This window comes from Nuphar pumila, chromosome 11 (assembly GCF_984573655.1).
Source record: "Nuphar pumila chromosome 11, dmNupPumi1.hap1.1, whole genome shotgun sequence".
NCBI classification, from domain to species: domain Eukaryota; kingdom Viridiplantae; phylum Streptophyta; class Magnoliopsida; order Nymphaeales; family Nymphaeaceae; genus Nuphar; species Nuphar pumila.
The window spans coordinates 107456337-107472696 of NC_143259.1; the positions used below are offsets into that span (position 1 = coordinate 107456337).

The 16360-nt window shown below is 38.7% G+C and overlaps 1 protein-coding gene across 1 annotated transcript in view; it reads right to left on the minus strand.

The window, feature by feature from the left end:
• Positions 1 to 450: 450 nt before the first annotated feature.
• Positions 451 to 16360, minus strand: part of LOC149822734 (putative arabinosyltransferase ARAD1) — a 32953-nt gene continuing 17043 nt past the window's right edge. The window contains exon 3 of the mRNA XM_089980358.1: positions 451 to 1020. Coding sequence (XP_089836484.1) covers positions 826 to 1020 — 195 coding nt within the window. The 3' untranslated portion in view covers positions 451 to 825. The remainder of the gene's footprint in view (positions 1021 to 16360) is intronic.

Here is a 16360-nt window from a genome sequence, read left to right on the forward strand (position 1 = left end):
TCCAACGAGCACCTCTTTGTTGGGTGCATCTGGTTTGGGAAGCTGCAGAAGTTTTTCTAGAACAAAGTTTTGCCTGATAACTTTTGCAGTTCGCAAGATGTGTTCCTCTCTCATCAGCAACAAAGAGGACCGAATATAAGAGAATTCTAGTGGAGGAACTGGGTTTTGATTTCATGGAAGTCAGGATATGGTTGCGCAGGAATGAGATTGTTTTTGAGAAGGCAGCTCCCCAGCATGAAGCTCTTGCCCCGAGAGTGGAGGAAATGAAAGATGCTGATGAAGGTAAAATTTGGGACAGCGTCATGCTTCCGAGCGTGTCGGCTCACCATGCTCACGTTTAGCGGTTCTAAGAGAGTCTTCTTATGACAGCTCGTCGCTCGATTTCAGATGTTTCGATCGCCGCATTGTAATTACTATTTGTATATGTTGTGAAAATTTATAAAAAGAATGTTTGCCTTCTCAAGAAAATAGAATTATTAATTTACAGTAAAGGATTACATTTATCTCATTTTTGAACAGGCCACTTGACATTGTTCGTAAGAACTACATCATGAAACATGAAACGGGTATGAATGGTAGCAGCACTTCACATCCTCACTACTTTTTTGAGGACGATGCACAAAATTCTGCGGCCATCTTCAGTGTCAAATATACCCTTCTCATGCAACTCTAGTGACTGATCTGACCTGTTGAAAAGGGCTAGATGCAGCCTTTGATCTAAGAAAGTGAAAAAGCAGGGATAATAAGCTACAAAATTCTTGAAGTAGGATGTGGTGGTCCAAGCATTGCCTGTTAAAATTGCATGGCTTGGACTCCTGCCAGAGTTTATGAACGGGTGGTCATTGAACCAGCACTATGATTCGAACAAAGACAAGAACAGGATGCATCGGCTAAGCTGCTCCTGACAAGGCGTTTATCACGATTGATCATGAGTTTTATCATGGGAAGCTTCAAAGAAACCTGACGCCATATCTCATTGACAGTTCCATTAGGCTCCTCATATTCAAAGTAATGGTTTACCTGTTTCAAAAGAACAGAATGTTGAGAAAATAAACATAACCAAGCCTTTATTTGTGAGAACATATCCCAGAACACAAAATATCTACCAACTAGGAACAGTCATGAGGTCAATACCAGATGGATGTTCATGGTAGGACCCACTGTTCATTGCAAATAGCATACAGTAGATTCTAAACTCAACAAATGACCAATAGAGAAATGAAACAGGAATTCTGTTGAGAAGAAAAAAATGAAATAAAAGCAAATAAACATAAAAGGTGACATATTTCACGAGAATAGATCGAAGTACAAGGATGGCAAGGCAACATTTTAATAACTCAAGCAAGATGACATCTGAACAAGTTTCCTGTAGATGGAATGAAAATGAAATAAGTTTATAGTGAATGCTACCTTAAGGGATCTGAACATAATAGACACACATTTAGAAGATAATTCCACTGCTATTCATTTCAGTCGTTCAACTTTGTACAGATCTGACAATGTTTCATGATCAGCGCATTCATTATGAATGGATAGCATTCAACTCCAACCAACGAAGTGGGCAACAGTTAAACATCGCCATTACTTGTAGCTATGCTCAAATATGAAAAAGAGACAGCTGTGGCCAACCAAATTAGCCCTTTATAACTAAGATTTCCTAAATTAAAAGAAGTTTGAGAAATGTATGATATTCCATAGAGGTAGAACCATATTGTTATTGGTTACAGGGTTTTGCAACGGACATCTTACACAGCAACTCAAACAAAAAGGCCAATGTTGAAAGTAAATGCTGTATCCTTCATCGAAAACCAATTAGTAATCAATATACCTGAAGCTTGGAAACAATACCCAACCTAGAAGACCGATTATGTGTCTGCTATTTGACCAGTATTAGACATACAACAAGTGATATATCTAATATTAAGTGGACAATATTTTCCTCTTCATATCCTCCCCCCGATGGCTGAATAATAGATTCAGATGCCTCACAACAAATGACTTGTAAGTCTCCAAATTTTGAACCATAGGTGCTTGTGCACTGTAAAGGAAACAAGGAGACGTTATCTCTAAACCATGCTCCATTCCTGAAGCACTATACACTTTCATGTCAAATTTTTCATACCATTCATTGAGCAGGAACATAATCTCTGTCGTCACATTCTTTCCTACTCATTCTGGTGTATGTAACGTCATTCAGAAGGGTTGCATAATGGTTGTATGTAATGAACGTAGATCATGACCACTCCATTCGTTTCAGACCAAGATGTCTTGTTTTTTTTTCCCTCGAGATATTCTTTGATTTTCAATGAACAACACAATAACTCTTCTACTGCACACATGAACTGGCAGAAATACATCACAGTACCTGCACTGCTGTCTTGAACTTCAAAACCAAGCCATTCTCGTATGCTGTAAAGTTCAGGGGCCAAATGGGATTTGCATGAGCACCAAAGAATTAATATTTGCTGATGGTAACTCCAAAAATGTTTGAGAATGCCTCTTGGAATACAAGAGGCAAGTCCAAAAAGTTTAACAATCATCCTACTATATGATTCTAGTATTTCCTTTATGGCTGGAGCTCTACCTAGGTGTGGTAGCACAAAGGGAGCACCCGGTTTGGGTCCTTGGCCTTGGGTGTCTTCCACAGGAAGCACCAGCCTTACGAGCGTGAGTGAGGATCTGGGTCAACCTGAGGATCACTCCACGCATCGGAATTAGGTCTCCGGTACCAGAATTGGTGTGGAAGGCGAAACTGGTCAAGGTCGGCTAGCCGATCCAAGTGAAGAGCTCGGTTGGGGCGATCTTTGCTCCAAGGCTTCAAGAAAGCTTGTTAAAGAAGCCTGATACTCCTCAGATGCTGCTGGGGTCTCCGGAGAGTTGCCGGAAGGCAGAGAAGCTTGCCGAAGATGCACTTGGGTGTGAAGAGGTAGCCCGTGACAAAAAATGGAAGACAGCTGGCCTAGTTTAATATTGGGTGGGCTTCAACACCTCACAAGGTTGGGCCTTCATGTGGCTGAGCTCTACTTTGCTTCAGAAATGGCGGTAGAGGAACAAGATGGAGGTGAAAGGAGGAGAGGAGAAGAAGAGAGAATGAGAAGGGAGATCTAAGATGCTGAATCACACATGACATTCTTCAGTCTCGTTGAGCCCAAAGTTGATAAATATCTAGAAGGCTAGCATTATCAGGAAAGTGTAGGTCGCTCTTTCCTTACTGTAATTACTACCATCAGGCTTTACATAACCACATAACCCAACATCTCCAAACCTTCAAGCCGTTTCTTTATGTGCCTAATCCAAGTCCCTAGGAGGATTTCCGAGGAACCAATCCCTTAGCATTTCTCAATACCTCCAACCAAATGCCATAAAAAAGTAGCTTGAATCCATTATAATACACATAGGTTGAAAAGTCATTACAAAGTCAGCAGAAAATGTGTATGGTGAGCATTTCAAAGCTATTAAAGCGTAGTACTAGAAAGACATTTGCCAATGGCTAACTCCATCAACTGTAAGTTGTCCAATGATAGTAGCTTGTGTCTATCGACAAGCCAAAAGAATATATTTTGCTTTACGATTACAACATCAAGCCTAGGGTCTGTCATCCACCAAAGGTTCAAGTAAAGCCCAGTAGCAAGGCCCTCTTAATTAATAACCTTCAGCCCTGTAATCTAGTTATCTAGGCAACCTCATCACCAGATTTTTGATGTAGCATGTTTGGCAATAGTTGGATAATAAACCAAGTAAAAAAGCTCGATATCTGTCAGCAACCTTGTCAAAAGTAACCACCATCTGAGTTCTCTCCATGAAAACAAAACATACCTCACCTTATGCACTTCCTGTTCTTCCCAATCTATAGAGTCCATGATGCTTCCAAGAATCTAAATAGGCGGATGATCCAAGATCTCCATAATCCTGACACACTCCTTCACTTAGCAACCATAAGCATGGAAAACTATTCATTTCAGTGTTCTTTTAAAAGGTTGAATCTTGTTCATTCCAAAAAGGAGATGCAATTCACCTTATTCAGAGAGCCTCAATCGCCACGATTATAAGGTATCAATTTAGCATCTAATTCAAGAGCACCGAATGCCTACTGATCCATAAAAAGAATTAATCGACAACCATTTTATACAGTGAAAACATGGTTATGTTCTTTTGTTTTCTTATCACACAAATGCAAAACAAGTTAAACAAAAAATGTTTGAACACATTATTGTTAAAACATATATATATATATATATATATATATATATATATATATATATATATATATATATATATATATATTATACCTGATAGGGGTATTTTGGTCATTTCACATAGTTGTTTCTAGAAACAACTAATAGGTAGTTTAGTTTTTATCCTTTTTTATTTTATTTTTATTTTGCATTAAATATGCATTGGGGGTCCCACACACCATAGTCGTTGGGACCCCCAATGGTCATAAATATGACCATTGGGGGCTCCCAATGACTACACATGTGGGAGCCCCCAATGGCCCCCCTTTTCACTCCTTTTTCACTTCTTTGTGTATAAATAGGGGTGTTCTCCCCTTGTATTCTTAAGCTTTAAGAGCTCTCATTTAATAAAGCTCATTTACCTTTTTATGTGTAGCCTTTTAAAGGCCTCTTGTATTGTCCCTTAGTGGACTTCTTTTCTATTTCTTTCTTGTGGCTTTGTGCTTGTCCACTACTGGACCTTGTGAATGCATTAAGCATTCTTGTTTTACATTTCCGCATACTTCATTACAATTATTCACCTTAGTTGTCAAAAGCACTAGTTGGATCCTAGGCGGAAGGCCCCTAAAAGGACTAGACGGGGCCTAGGCACGGGACTAGTCTGCCTAGGTGGGACAAAAAATATAAAACTTTAAAAAAATATATTACAATAAATAGTTAAATTTAGTAACAAATATATGATTGTAACTATGGATGGTGTGTAATTCAGTGTAACATGCCGCAAAAATTATGAAATTGCATAATATTGAACATATACCAAAACTTGGGGCACATCATCTGATTAGTGTCTCTCTCTCTATATATATACACCAAAACTTGAGGCACACCATCTGATTACTCTCTCTCTCTCTCTCTCTCTCTATATATATATATATATATATATATATATAGAGAGAGAGAGAGAGAATGAGGATTATCCTACCCTTATTTCGTTAGGTCATTGTTAGGACCCTCCAAAAATTATAGTTTTTAGGTGTTTTATGCTCCATTTGAACCGTTAGATGTGTTTATGATTGTTGTTGAATAGAGAACATGTAATTGATTAAGCATCCTTATGCTCAGATGTGTATTTTAAAGAGGTAAAAAAATTATAGGTTGATATCGTACTAAAACTTCATGATAAAATGTTCACAATTCAAACCAATTTGAAACAAAGTTTGTTTCTCAATAAATAAGTATTAATAAACACATCTAATGATTCAAATTGAGAATAAAACACCTAAAACTTTGATATTTTGAGGGTATTAACGGTAACGTAATGAAAAAGGGGACAAAATGAACCAAAGTTACCGGAAGTTGCTTAAATGGGTAAGAAGCCCGCTTCTCGGAAACTCGCTTCGGAAGCACGATACTCTTCGCTTATGAAACTTGATGAGAATCTAGACTCTCCCACGCTTCTCCTATGCTTTCTACACGCTTCATCTATTCTTCTTATATGTTTTCTCACTCTACTTTTCATGTTTTTTATGTGTTTTCTCTCACACTTCACAATCACTTCTATGTGCTTTCTCTAAATTGGTAGTCATCCCTTTTAGATTTTGTTAAAAATTTAATTCTTACACTAAACAGTCATAAAATTTAAGAATTCTGAATACTCACTTTTATTTTAGTTATTATTTGCATTATATATATATATATAATCACTAGAATATGAGAACTGGAAATATGAGAACTAATGTGTGAACCGCTATTTTCATGGATTTTTTGTTCTTTTCTCTTGAATCTAACCGTATGGATGTGATCTACATGCCTGGATTTATAAGAATCACATCTTGAATCATCCAAGTTTGATGAATAAACATGACTTTTTAAGGTTTTACAATAAATGGCTCATAATCTTCATAAATATTCAAGCATTCAAAAATCACATTTTTTTCATTGAAAATACACTGTCACGTGGGTGCGACACGGGTGGAGAGCAATTTCAAAAATTTTGGACACAGGGACACGGCTATATATATTTAAAAATATATATATATATATAACAATAATATGATCCGACCATGATATCATCTTGGATCCGGGTCGGGTCCAGATTCGGACCCGACCCGAGTCCAAATTAATTTTAATAAATGGACAAAAATAGACTCGAACAAAGTTGACCAAGACCAAAATGTGAACGGACTCAACCCCAGTGCGTTGATCGAGTCTGACACTTAGTTGACCATGTCCGCCCCATGTCCAAAGCCGCACTCGTGTTGGGGCGTGTCGACGCGGGTGCGTCGACCTTTTAGTCGAGTCCGTGTGACTTAGAAAATACATGATCCAATGGTCGATTCTTAGCAATTTCACCATGACAAGCACATCCATATGATTGGATTTGCAAAAAAAGTGCTGGAAATGGCCACATTTCTAGTTACTCTCTCTCTCTCTCTCTATATATATATATATATATATAAATATATATATATGTATATATATAATTAAAAAAACAGATTTTATATGTGTGTGTGTGTCAAAAACACATGCATACATGCAGTGTTGTTAAAAACGCGCCTCAAGGCGCAAAAAGCGCGTCTCGCCTCGAGGCGAGGGCCTTTTCGCCTTGAGGCGCACTTAAAAAGCGCAAAATCGTAAAAGCATACGCCTCATGCGCCTTGAGGCGTACGCCTTGAGGCGAGGCGCGCATTAAAAAATCGGGCAGCCCGGACCCGAGTTTGACCTAGATCCGGGCCCGTATTCTTGAAAGATCGAGAACCTGTGTCTTTAAAAAAGACACAGGCACTTCGGGGTGAGGGAAAACCCTCACCCCTTCTCTCTCCACTCCGTCCCCTTTCGTCCCCCGCCACTGTTGTCGCCGGCCACCACTCGCCGCCGGCCACCACCCGTCGTCGGTCATTCCCTCTTCCACCTTCTTCTTTCCTCTGCTGAGAAGGCATCGGCGACCCGCCGGCCACCACCGTCTTCTTTTCTTTGTTACGAGGGAGCCAGCGACTCACCGCCACCGCCGTCCATTCCGGCGACCTCTGCGTTTTTCGGTGACAGGTAAACTTCTTTGCTTCTTCTTCTCCGTGATGGGTCGACCGACAGGGGGCAGAGCCCCCTGTCGTCGCCTCTCCATTCTTTTGGGGTCGACCGACAGGGGGCGGTGCCCCCTGTGTTAGATTTTAATCCACTCGTGAGAGCTGAGAGAGAGAGAGGGAGAGAGAGAGAGAGAGAGCAGAAAATGAAAAAACCGATAACGCCAATGCTTAGGGTCGGCTGCTGTATGATCTCATTTATAATAACATACAAAATATAAGACTAGGGTACAAAAGTACCCTTATTACAAGAAGGTAAATTACACAGTGCCATTAATGACACATTAATGATCACGGGTCTGGATCTCCAGACCCGTGACCCGTAACAGGAGAATACACTTCTTTTCACCCTCCCTCAAGTTGTGCATGATCTTGGACCATGAACAACTTGCCTTTTAACATCCAAAATCTGTCTTTCATCAATCCTTTTGTAAATATATCCGCCACCTGATCTGTGGTTCGTACAAATTCAGGCTCAATCTCTTTCTCTTCTACCTTTTGTCTTACAAAATGCTGATCTATTTCAATATGTTTGGCACGACTGTGATGGATTGGATTAAAAGACATACTAATGGCACTCTGGTTGTCACACAAAAGAAGTGATCGAGAGATCGATTCCCCTACTTCTGTCAGTAAATGTCTAATCCAAGTAGCTTCAGCAGTGGCGACTGCCATTGACCTATATTCAGCCTCTGTACTGGATCTGGCAACAGCTTTTTGTTTCTTACTACTCCAAGAAACTAAATTCATCCCAACAAACACACAATAGTCGGATACCAATCTACGTTCATCTGGATCTCCTGCCCAGTCTGCATCAGAATAAACAGTGATCTCATGTGCATTTTGCCCATTTGTCTTTCTTTGATATATGAGGCCATCCCCAACAGTTCCCTTTAGGTATCGAAGTATCCGTTTAACTGCTTTCATATGCCCTTCACATGGTGCATGCATAAACTGAGAAACTTGATTCACCGAGTAGACTATATCTGGACGAGTAAAGGTGAGATATTGTAACATACCTACTATGCTACGATACTGTGTGGGATTATCAAATGGATCCCCATCTTGAGACCTAAGCCTTTGATGAAGGACACTAGGAGTGCCCAAGGGTTTGCAGTCTTTCATACCCGCTTTATTTAGAACATCAATGGTATACTTATGTTGGGTGAGAGTCATCTCTTCAGAAGTACTGTCGACTTCAACTCCAAGAAAGTATCGTAGCTTGCCAAGGTCCTTCATTTTGAACCTTTGATTCAAGAGATGTTTCACTTCTTTAATGTGCTCATTGGAATTACCAGTGATGATGATATCATCTACATATATCAATAACAGAGTAATTGTGTCTTGGTTCTTAAAGATAAATAAGGAGTGGTCAAGAAGAGATTTCTTAAAACCATATTTTTGAATTTCAACAGAGAAACTGTCGAACCAAGATCGAGATGCCTGCTTCAATCCATATATCACCCTTTTTAGTCTGCATACATATTTTGTAGGATCACCTTCTGCGTAGCCAGTGGGTTGTTCCATGTATACTTCTTCTCTCAAATTTCCATGAAGAAATGCATTCTTCACATCAAGTTGGCTAATAGTTCATTGATGTTCAATAGCTAAAGAAAGTATAATCCTGATTGTTCCCATCTTCACCACTGGACTAAAAGTTTCATCATAGTCTTGTCCTTGCTCCTGTGTAAAACCTTTGGCTACAAGTCTCGCCTTGTAACGCTCTATAGACCCATCTGGTTTATACTTTATTTTGTACACCCATTTCGAACCAACAACATTTCTGTCAGGTGGTCTTGATACGACATCCCACGTACCACATTCATGTAGAGCTTTCATCTCCTTATTCATTGCTTCAATCCATCTTCTGGAATTTGATGCTTGAGAGAACGTTGTGGGTTCATCTTCTTTATTCAAGGCTGTTAGAAAGAGTTGAAAATCTAATGAGAAATTTTCATAACTGACCCATCTTTCAATTGGATGACGAGTACGTGTGGATCTTCTATTATCAGCGATGTTGGATGTAGAGGATGTGTCCATGTCTGAATTAACTATGGTGGGCGGCTCTCTTTCTCGTTGAACGTAGACAAGACCTTTATACCTTTGTGGATTCGAAGTTGGGTTTGTATTTTCATGAGCAACCACTTCATCAGCAGACATAGATTCCTTATTCTTTTGAGTACAGTTCGAGCAAACCTCACTAGTTCCGGAGAGAAGTTCATAATTCAACCAAGGATGATAAGCCTCAACTTCAGGTTTTGATTATGAAGAACTAGTATATCGACAATCAAAATTCAATTCATCGAAGATGACATTTCTTGATATTTTGATGTGCTTGCTCACCGGATCATAGCACCTGTACCCTTTATAGTCATCGGCATAACTCACAAACCCGCACTTCAGGGCCTTGTCCTGAAACTTATGTCTCATTGAACTATCAACATGAACATAACATAAACAACCAAACACATGCAAATCATGATAGTTGGGATGTACACCAAAAAGACACAAGGAGACTTGTTTTCCAAAATAGTCATGGGCAAACGATTTATCACATGAACTGCAGAATGAAAAGCCTCTGTCCATAAAGTGATCGGGAGACTGCTGTCATGCATCATGCTCATCGCACTCTCAACAATATGGCGATGCTTTCTTTCAGCAATCCCATTCTGTTGAGGTGTGCGTGGGCAAGACACCTTTTTCCTTATCCCGTTACTTTATAGAAAGTTAGTAAAGTCAATGGAAGAAAATTCACCTCCTCCGTCACATTGGAAACTAAGGATGTTTTCAGAAAATTGGTTTTTGACAAAGGAATGGAAGTTTCAGAACAACTTGAAGGTCTCAGATTTGTGTTTCATGAAAAATATCCAAGAATAACGAGAATAACTGTCAACAAACAAAAGGTAATATCTAGTTCCAGATATGAAAGCAACTGGAGCAGGCCCCCAAACATCAAAACAAATAGTCTCAAAAGGTCTTGAAGCTCTTTTATTGATAGAATGAAACGGTAAGACATGACTCTTACATAAGAGACAACTAGGACATTTGTTGTCATCGACATTTATTCTTAAACTTGACTTGGGAATGAGGTTATTTAAAACAAGTTTTTCAATGAAACTACTACTGCAATGACCTAGACGACCATGCCAAAAATTTGGCTTATTGATTTCAGAGACACTGAAGACACAAGTAGAATTTTCAGAAGGCAACGATGATTAGAGCTTCAAGTTTGGATCTGCAGAGCGAATATGTGCTGAAGGATTTTCTTGAAAGACATATATATTGCCTTGTCGTTTTCCTCTAGCGAACGTCTCCTTCGTGCAGAGATCCTTGACAAGAACAGAAGAGGGAGTAAATTCAACTGAGGCTTTGATATCATCAACAAGTTTAGAAACTAAAACAATGTTTTTCTTGATTTCAGGAACATAAAGAACTTTTGAAAGATTGATAGAAGATTCGGACAGGGGTATAATGGAGTTTCCAATGTGAGAGACAGAGTGGTGTGATCCATTTCCAGTAACTATACTCTTTTACCAATGTAAGGAACATGTTTTAGGAGCTTACCTGCATCACCAGTAACGTGAGTCGTCGCGCCAGAGTCCACGTACCAAGTACCTTGCTCATTTTGTTTCAGATTCAATTCTGCTAAAGCTGACAACAATAACTCCTTTACTTCTCCATTGGTCCTTGTACTGTCTGTGCTTCTTTTTGCTTCAGTTTGGGTTGATTTTCCTTTATTCAAAGGATTGAACCAACAGTTAGCTTTGATATGTCCCCTTTTATTACATAGAAAGCATGTAGGGATTGACCTCTGTCTTTGTGAGTTGGTATATGTGTTGGGTGTAGGTAATAATCCACGACCTCCTTGACCATTTCTCCATTGTCCTCATTTTCCCTTGATATCATAGCTTCCTCGTCCTCGTGCATAAGTAACCCCTGTAGCAAGAACTTCTTGTGCCCCAGTATGCATAGATGATTCTTCAGAAAACCCCTTTAGGTTCATCTCATATTGTAACAATTTTGCATGCAGATCTTCAAAGTTGGGGAGCTCAGGTAAACATAATAATGAAGTAACAATCATATGATAGTCGTGTCCCAATCCACTGAGAGTTTGTTGTACCAAATCTTTATCAGTTACTGTACTTCCAACAACTGTAAGTTGATCTGTGATAACCTTCATTTTGTTCAAGTATTCCATGATGGTCATGGAATCCTTTCTTAACATTTGAAATTCTCTTTTAAGAAACATAATCCTGGCCTGAGAAACCTGTGAGTATGTCTGAACAAGTTTGTTCCAAAGTTGCATGGCAGTACAGTCATCTGGAATTGCTACAAGTACCTCTTGTGACAGTATAGATGTGATATAAGCAACAAGCGCTTGGTCTCTTTTCATCCAAGCCACAAATTCAGGATTTCTAACATATACTGTACTAGGTTCCTCTTTATTGTCCCTTTCTTCTTGTGATATGAATTCAGGAGGAACTGGAATAGATCCATCCAGATGTCCAGAAAGATCCTGACTCCTAATAAAAGGTATGATTTGTCTCTTCCAAGTCAAGAAGTTACCATTGTTTAATTTTTCAGACACGAGTTGACTGAGGAAACTTGAAGAAAGAACCGACTGACTAGGAAGTGAATCCATGGTTTACAGTATTAAGAATGTGTTTAGCACAGTCTGTCTACAGTTTCTGTAACTTTTTTTTTTGCAGAAACTGATTCAGATCAATGGCCGACGACAGTGGCTGAATTTGAAGCAGAAATTAAATATCTGTCAGATTTCTGATTTTCATAAGTGATTGAATATTGGATATGAAAGTCACACTACAAAAAAAAACAACGTGAATATGAATTCACACTGTGAAACGAAAGGCAGTGTAGCTGAATCAAAATAAAACCCGATTGCGTGATTAGGTCACGCTGTGATCAAAGACAACTAACAAAATACATGAAAGACAGAGTGAAGAGATATTCAACTGGGTAACTCAGACAAGAAGGAGAAGAAATGATCAAATCTGATTAACGTCAGATCTGATCAATATCAGGAGATGGAAAACAAGTGCAGACGAGATTGGGAAAAACAAAGGTATTTTTCTGAATATCGTCAGATCTGAATAATGTCAGATCTGATCGAACTTGGGTAAACCAGAAAAGAGGTGCAGACGAGATTGGGGAAAACAAAAGTATTTTTCTTGACTTAGGAGAGAAAAAAAATATCGAGGAGAAAGGGATCTTTCAGACGTACCTTTTTGGATCGATTCCAGCTTCAGCTGTAACGTAGCTCTGATACCATGTTAGATTTTAATCCACTCGTGAGAGCTGAGAGACAGGGAAAGAGAGAGAGAGAGAGAGAGAGAGCAGAAAATGAAAAAACCGATAACCCCAATGCTTAGGGTCGGCTGCTATATGATCTCATTTATAATAACATACAAAATATAAGACTAGGGTACAAAAGTACCCTTATTACAAGAAGGTAAATTACACAGTGCCATTAATGACACGTTAATGATCACGGATCTGGATCTCTAGACCCGTGATCCGTAACAGAAGAATACACTTCTTTTCACCCTGTCGTCGCCTTTGGTGGGCAGGGGGTCCCCCCCCCCCCCAATCTGCTTTTCTCTCTTGGTCGACCGACAGGGGCAGAGCCCCTGTCGTCGCCTTTGGTGGGCAGGGGGTTCCCCCCCCCCCCCCTCTGCTTTTCTCTCTTGGTCGACCGACAGGGGGGCGAAGCCCCCTGTCTCTTTCTTTTTCGGTAGGGGGCTCCGCCCCCTGTCGCTCACCTTGTCGTCAGGCAGGGGTTTACCCCCTGCCTTTCTTTTGAGGGGTCGACCGACAGGGGGCTTCGCTCACCTTGTTATCAGGCAGGGGGTTAGGCCCTGCCTTTCTTTTGAGGGGTCGACCGACAGGGGGTCAGAGCCCCCTCTCGTTGCCTCTCTTCGGCAGGGGGTTACCCCCTGTCTTTCTTTTGTGGTCGACCGACAAGGGGGTGGAGCCGCTGTCGTCGCCTTTGGTGGGCAGGGGGTCTCTTTTACTACTTCGTGGAGGCAGAGCGCCACTATTGGTTTAAGAGAACAATGAATTGAGGATTCAGTTTCATCGTTGTTCATGGTTATCTTTTTCTTGGGGTAATGGAGTAAATCGGTTCAAGGCTTTTTGGATGTTAAAGAAACAAAAAATCTGTGTATGTTTTTGTCTTTGAATTAGTATAAGTCTGAATTCTCTCTTCACGATATGAATTTTCAGTTTGTAGCTAAAAATTTAGAAGATTGTTTCTTTGATTATTGTATGACAAGCAATATACTTCTGGCATACTTCTTGTTATGAATTGGATGTCTCTGAACTTCCAGGTGACAGATAATATTAGGGCCTTAGGGGATTTGAAGTTAAGTCGATTTTTCATCTGCTTAGCTTTTTGCTTTGTTTTACTGTTCCCATCTTCTTCTTCTTTCTTTTTTTTCTTGAGAGATTGTTTTACTCTTCCCATCACTCTTTGGTTCTCCACTATGAAAGGTTATCATGTCAACTATTTAGACCACTAGACGCACTCGGCCTAATTTAAACTAAAAAGTAGGTTCATTATATGAATATTTTACTGTTGGCTTCTGTTCCTATTGTCTTATTAATGACTTTTTTGCCATGCTGTCACTCGTGTTTTTCTTGTCACCTTTTAGCCTTGTTTGTATTTATGTATTAATTTAGTGACTACGGATTCAAAATATTTTGGATGTTATTCCTTGCCTCTTCAAATATAGAAATACTCTAGTCTCTGGACATGCACAAGTAGCCATCTTTTCGCTTCCATCGTTTTTGACTTATAGTGACAAATGTTGATTTTTAGATTTCTTTAAAAAATCTGACTAAACATGATAATTTTTTAATGTGGTATGTGTTTTCAACTAAAAGAACTAAAGAGATCACAATCATGGGTTTGGTTTACAAAACCTGCAACGGACCAAACCTTGTTAAGATGGACAAAATACTTAAAGAACCTTTCAACTCACATTATGTTTTGATAGATTTGCAACTTCCTGACTACTATGCCTTCAGTTAGCATGTTGTATATTAGTATGTTACATTTCAGAAGAGTTATGTATGTCGTCATTGTTTTGTTTCTATTACTTTGGCACACATGAGCAACATAGCTCCTGTTGCTCAATTATGTTTTTTTTTCTAGGATTCCTATATAGCTTATACACCAGGATTGTCTATTTTGCATTTGTTTTCATGTAATGTGGTCAGCAGAATGCATGATGTTAATATATATTTTGTGTTATGTATTTTTGCAGTTGAACAATGGCAAAAGATGTAGGATGAGATCATGGAGTTAAAGTTCCAAATCCTACTAAAGATCCCAAACTCGTAGGACATGTAATTTGCAATTATTGTCATAAAGAGACTATAGGAGACATCTATAGGCTAAAACATCACTTAGCTGGCACAAAGCATAGTGTAAGCATGTGCGAAGCGGTTCCACCTTACGTGAAAAGATTTTTTCAGCATCATCTAAAGGATCAGAGGCTAAAAAAAGAAGAGTTAGAACAAAACAAGTTGGATATCGGAAGAAGTGTTTATTTTGGATCATCAACCAGCGATAATGTGAATAAAGAAACTAGTGGATCAGGCAGTGATGCAAAAACAAGTACAGCTGGTCCTATGGACCTTTTTGTGAACAAAAAAGCACGACAAACCACAATAAACATTGCTTTCAAAAGGGATGAAAGAAAAAATGTATGTCGTGCCATTGGTAGATTTTTTTATGCAAATGCCTTATCATTTAATCTTTGCAATAGTCCATATTTTGGTGCAATGGTAGAAGCTATTGCAAATTATTGGCGAGAGTTCAAAACACCTTCTTATCATGAAATCAGAACGTGGATTTTGAAGGACGAGGTAGATTGTACTCATGAAATTTTGAAAAAGTTCAAAAAAGAGTGGCCAAAGGTTGGTTGCAGTATTATGGCAGATGATTGGACAAATGGAAAAGGAAGAAACTTAATTAATTTTCTTGTAAACAGCTCATCTGGAACAATATTTTTGAAGTCCGTTGACATCAGTGACATGAAAAAAACTGGTGCAAATTTGTATAAGCTGTTTGAAGAAGTTGTTAAAGAAGTTGGTGAAAGTAATGTGGTGCAATTCATTACAGATAATGCACCAAATTATGTGATAGCTGAAAATATGTTAATAGCAGAAAAAACATATTTTTGGACACCATGTGCAGCCCACTGCTTGGATCTTATGTTAGAAGATATTGGAAAGATATCAATTTTTAAAGATACAGTGGAAAAGGCAAAAAAAATTACAAGATACATTTATAGTCATGCATGGGTATTAAATTTAATGAGAAAATTCACAAACAAGAAAAAACTTCTGCGTCCAGGCGTCACTCGTTTTGCCACAACATATCTTACACTTCATAGTATTGGATGTTATAAGAAAGAGTTAAAGTCGATGTTCTTATCTTCAAATTTTAGAACATCTAATTATTATAAAAAATCGGATGCTAAAAACATTTCTTATATTGTTCTTAATGATCATAAGTTTTAGGCTGCCATATCATATGCAATTAAAGCTACACTACCTCTCGTGAAAGTGTTGCGACTCGTTGATGCAGACGAACCTGCTATGGGATTTTTGTATGAGGCAATGGATAGAGCGAAGGAGAAAATTGCTTCAAACCTTGACAATGTCGAAAGAAAATATAAACCCATTTGGGATATCATTGATAGACGATGGGACTTGCAACTTCATAAGCCTTTGCATGCAGCTGCCTATTATTTAAATTCACATTTTCATTATGCTGACAACTTCAACCCTGATAGAGAAGTTATGGGTGACTTTTATGATTGTGTTGAAAAAATAGTTTCTGATGCAAATATTCGGTTGAAAATTACAACACAAATCGATGCATTTAAAAAGGCAAAAAGCTTGTTTGACAGAGAGGCAGCTGTTACAACAAGAAAATTAAAAAGTCCTGGTAAGTTTGCAATTATGTTGTTATTTGTCAATATTTTTTTATGTTTTTGTTAATTATGACATTCTTAATGTTTTTATCAATTTTTTATTATTTTATTTGAATGTAGCTGATTGGTGGAGTTCATTTGG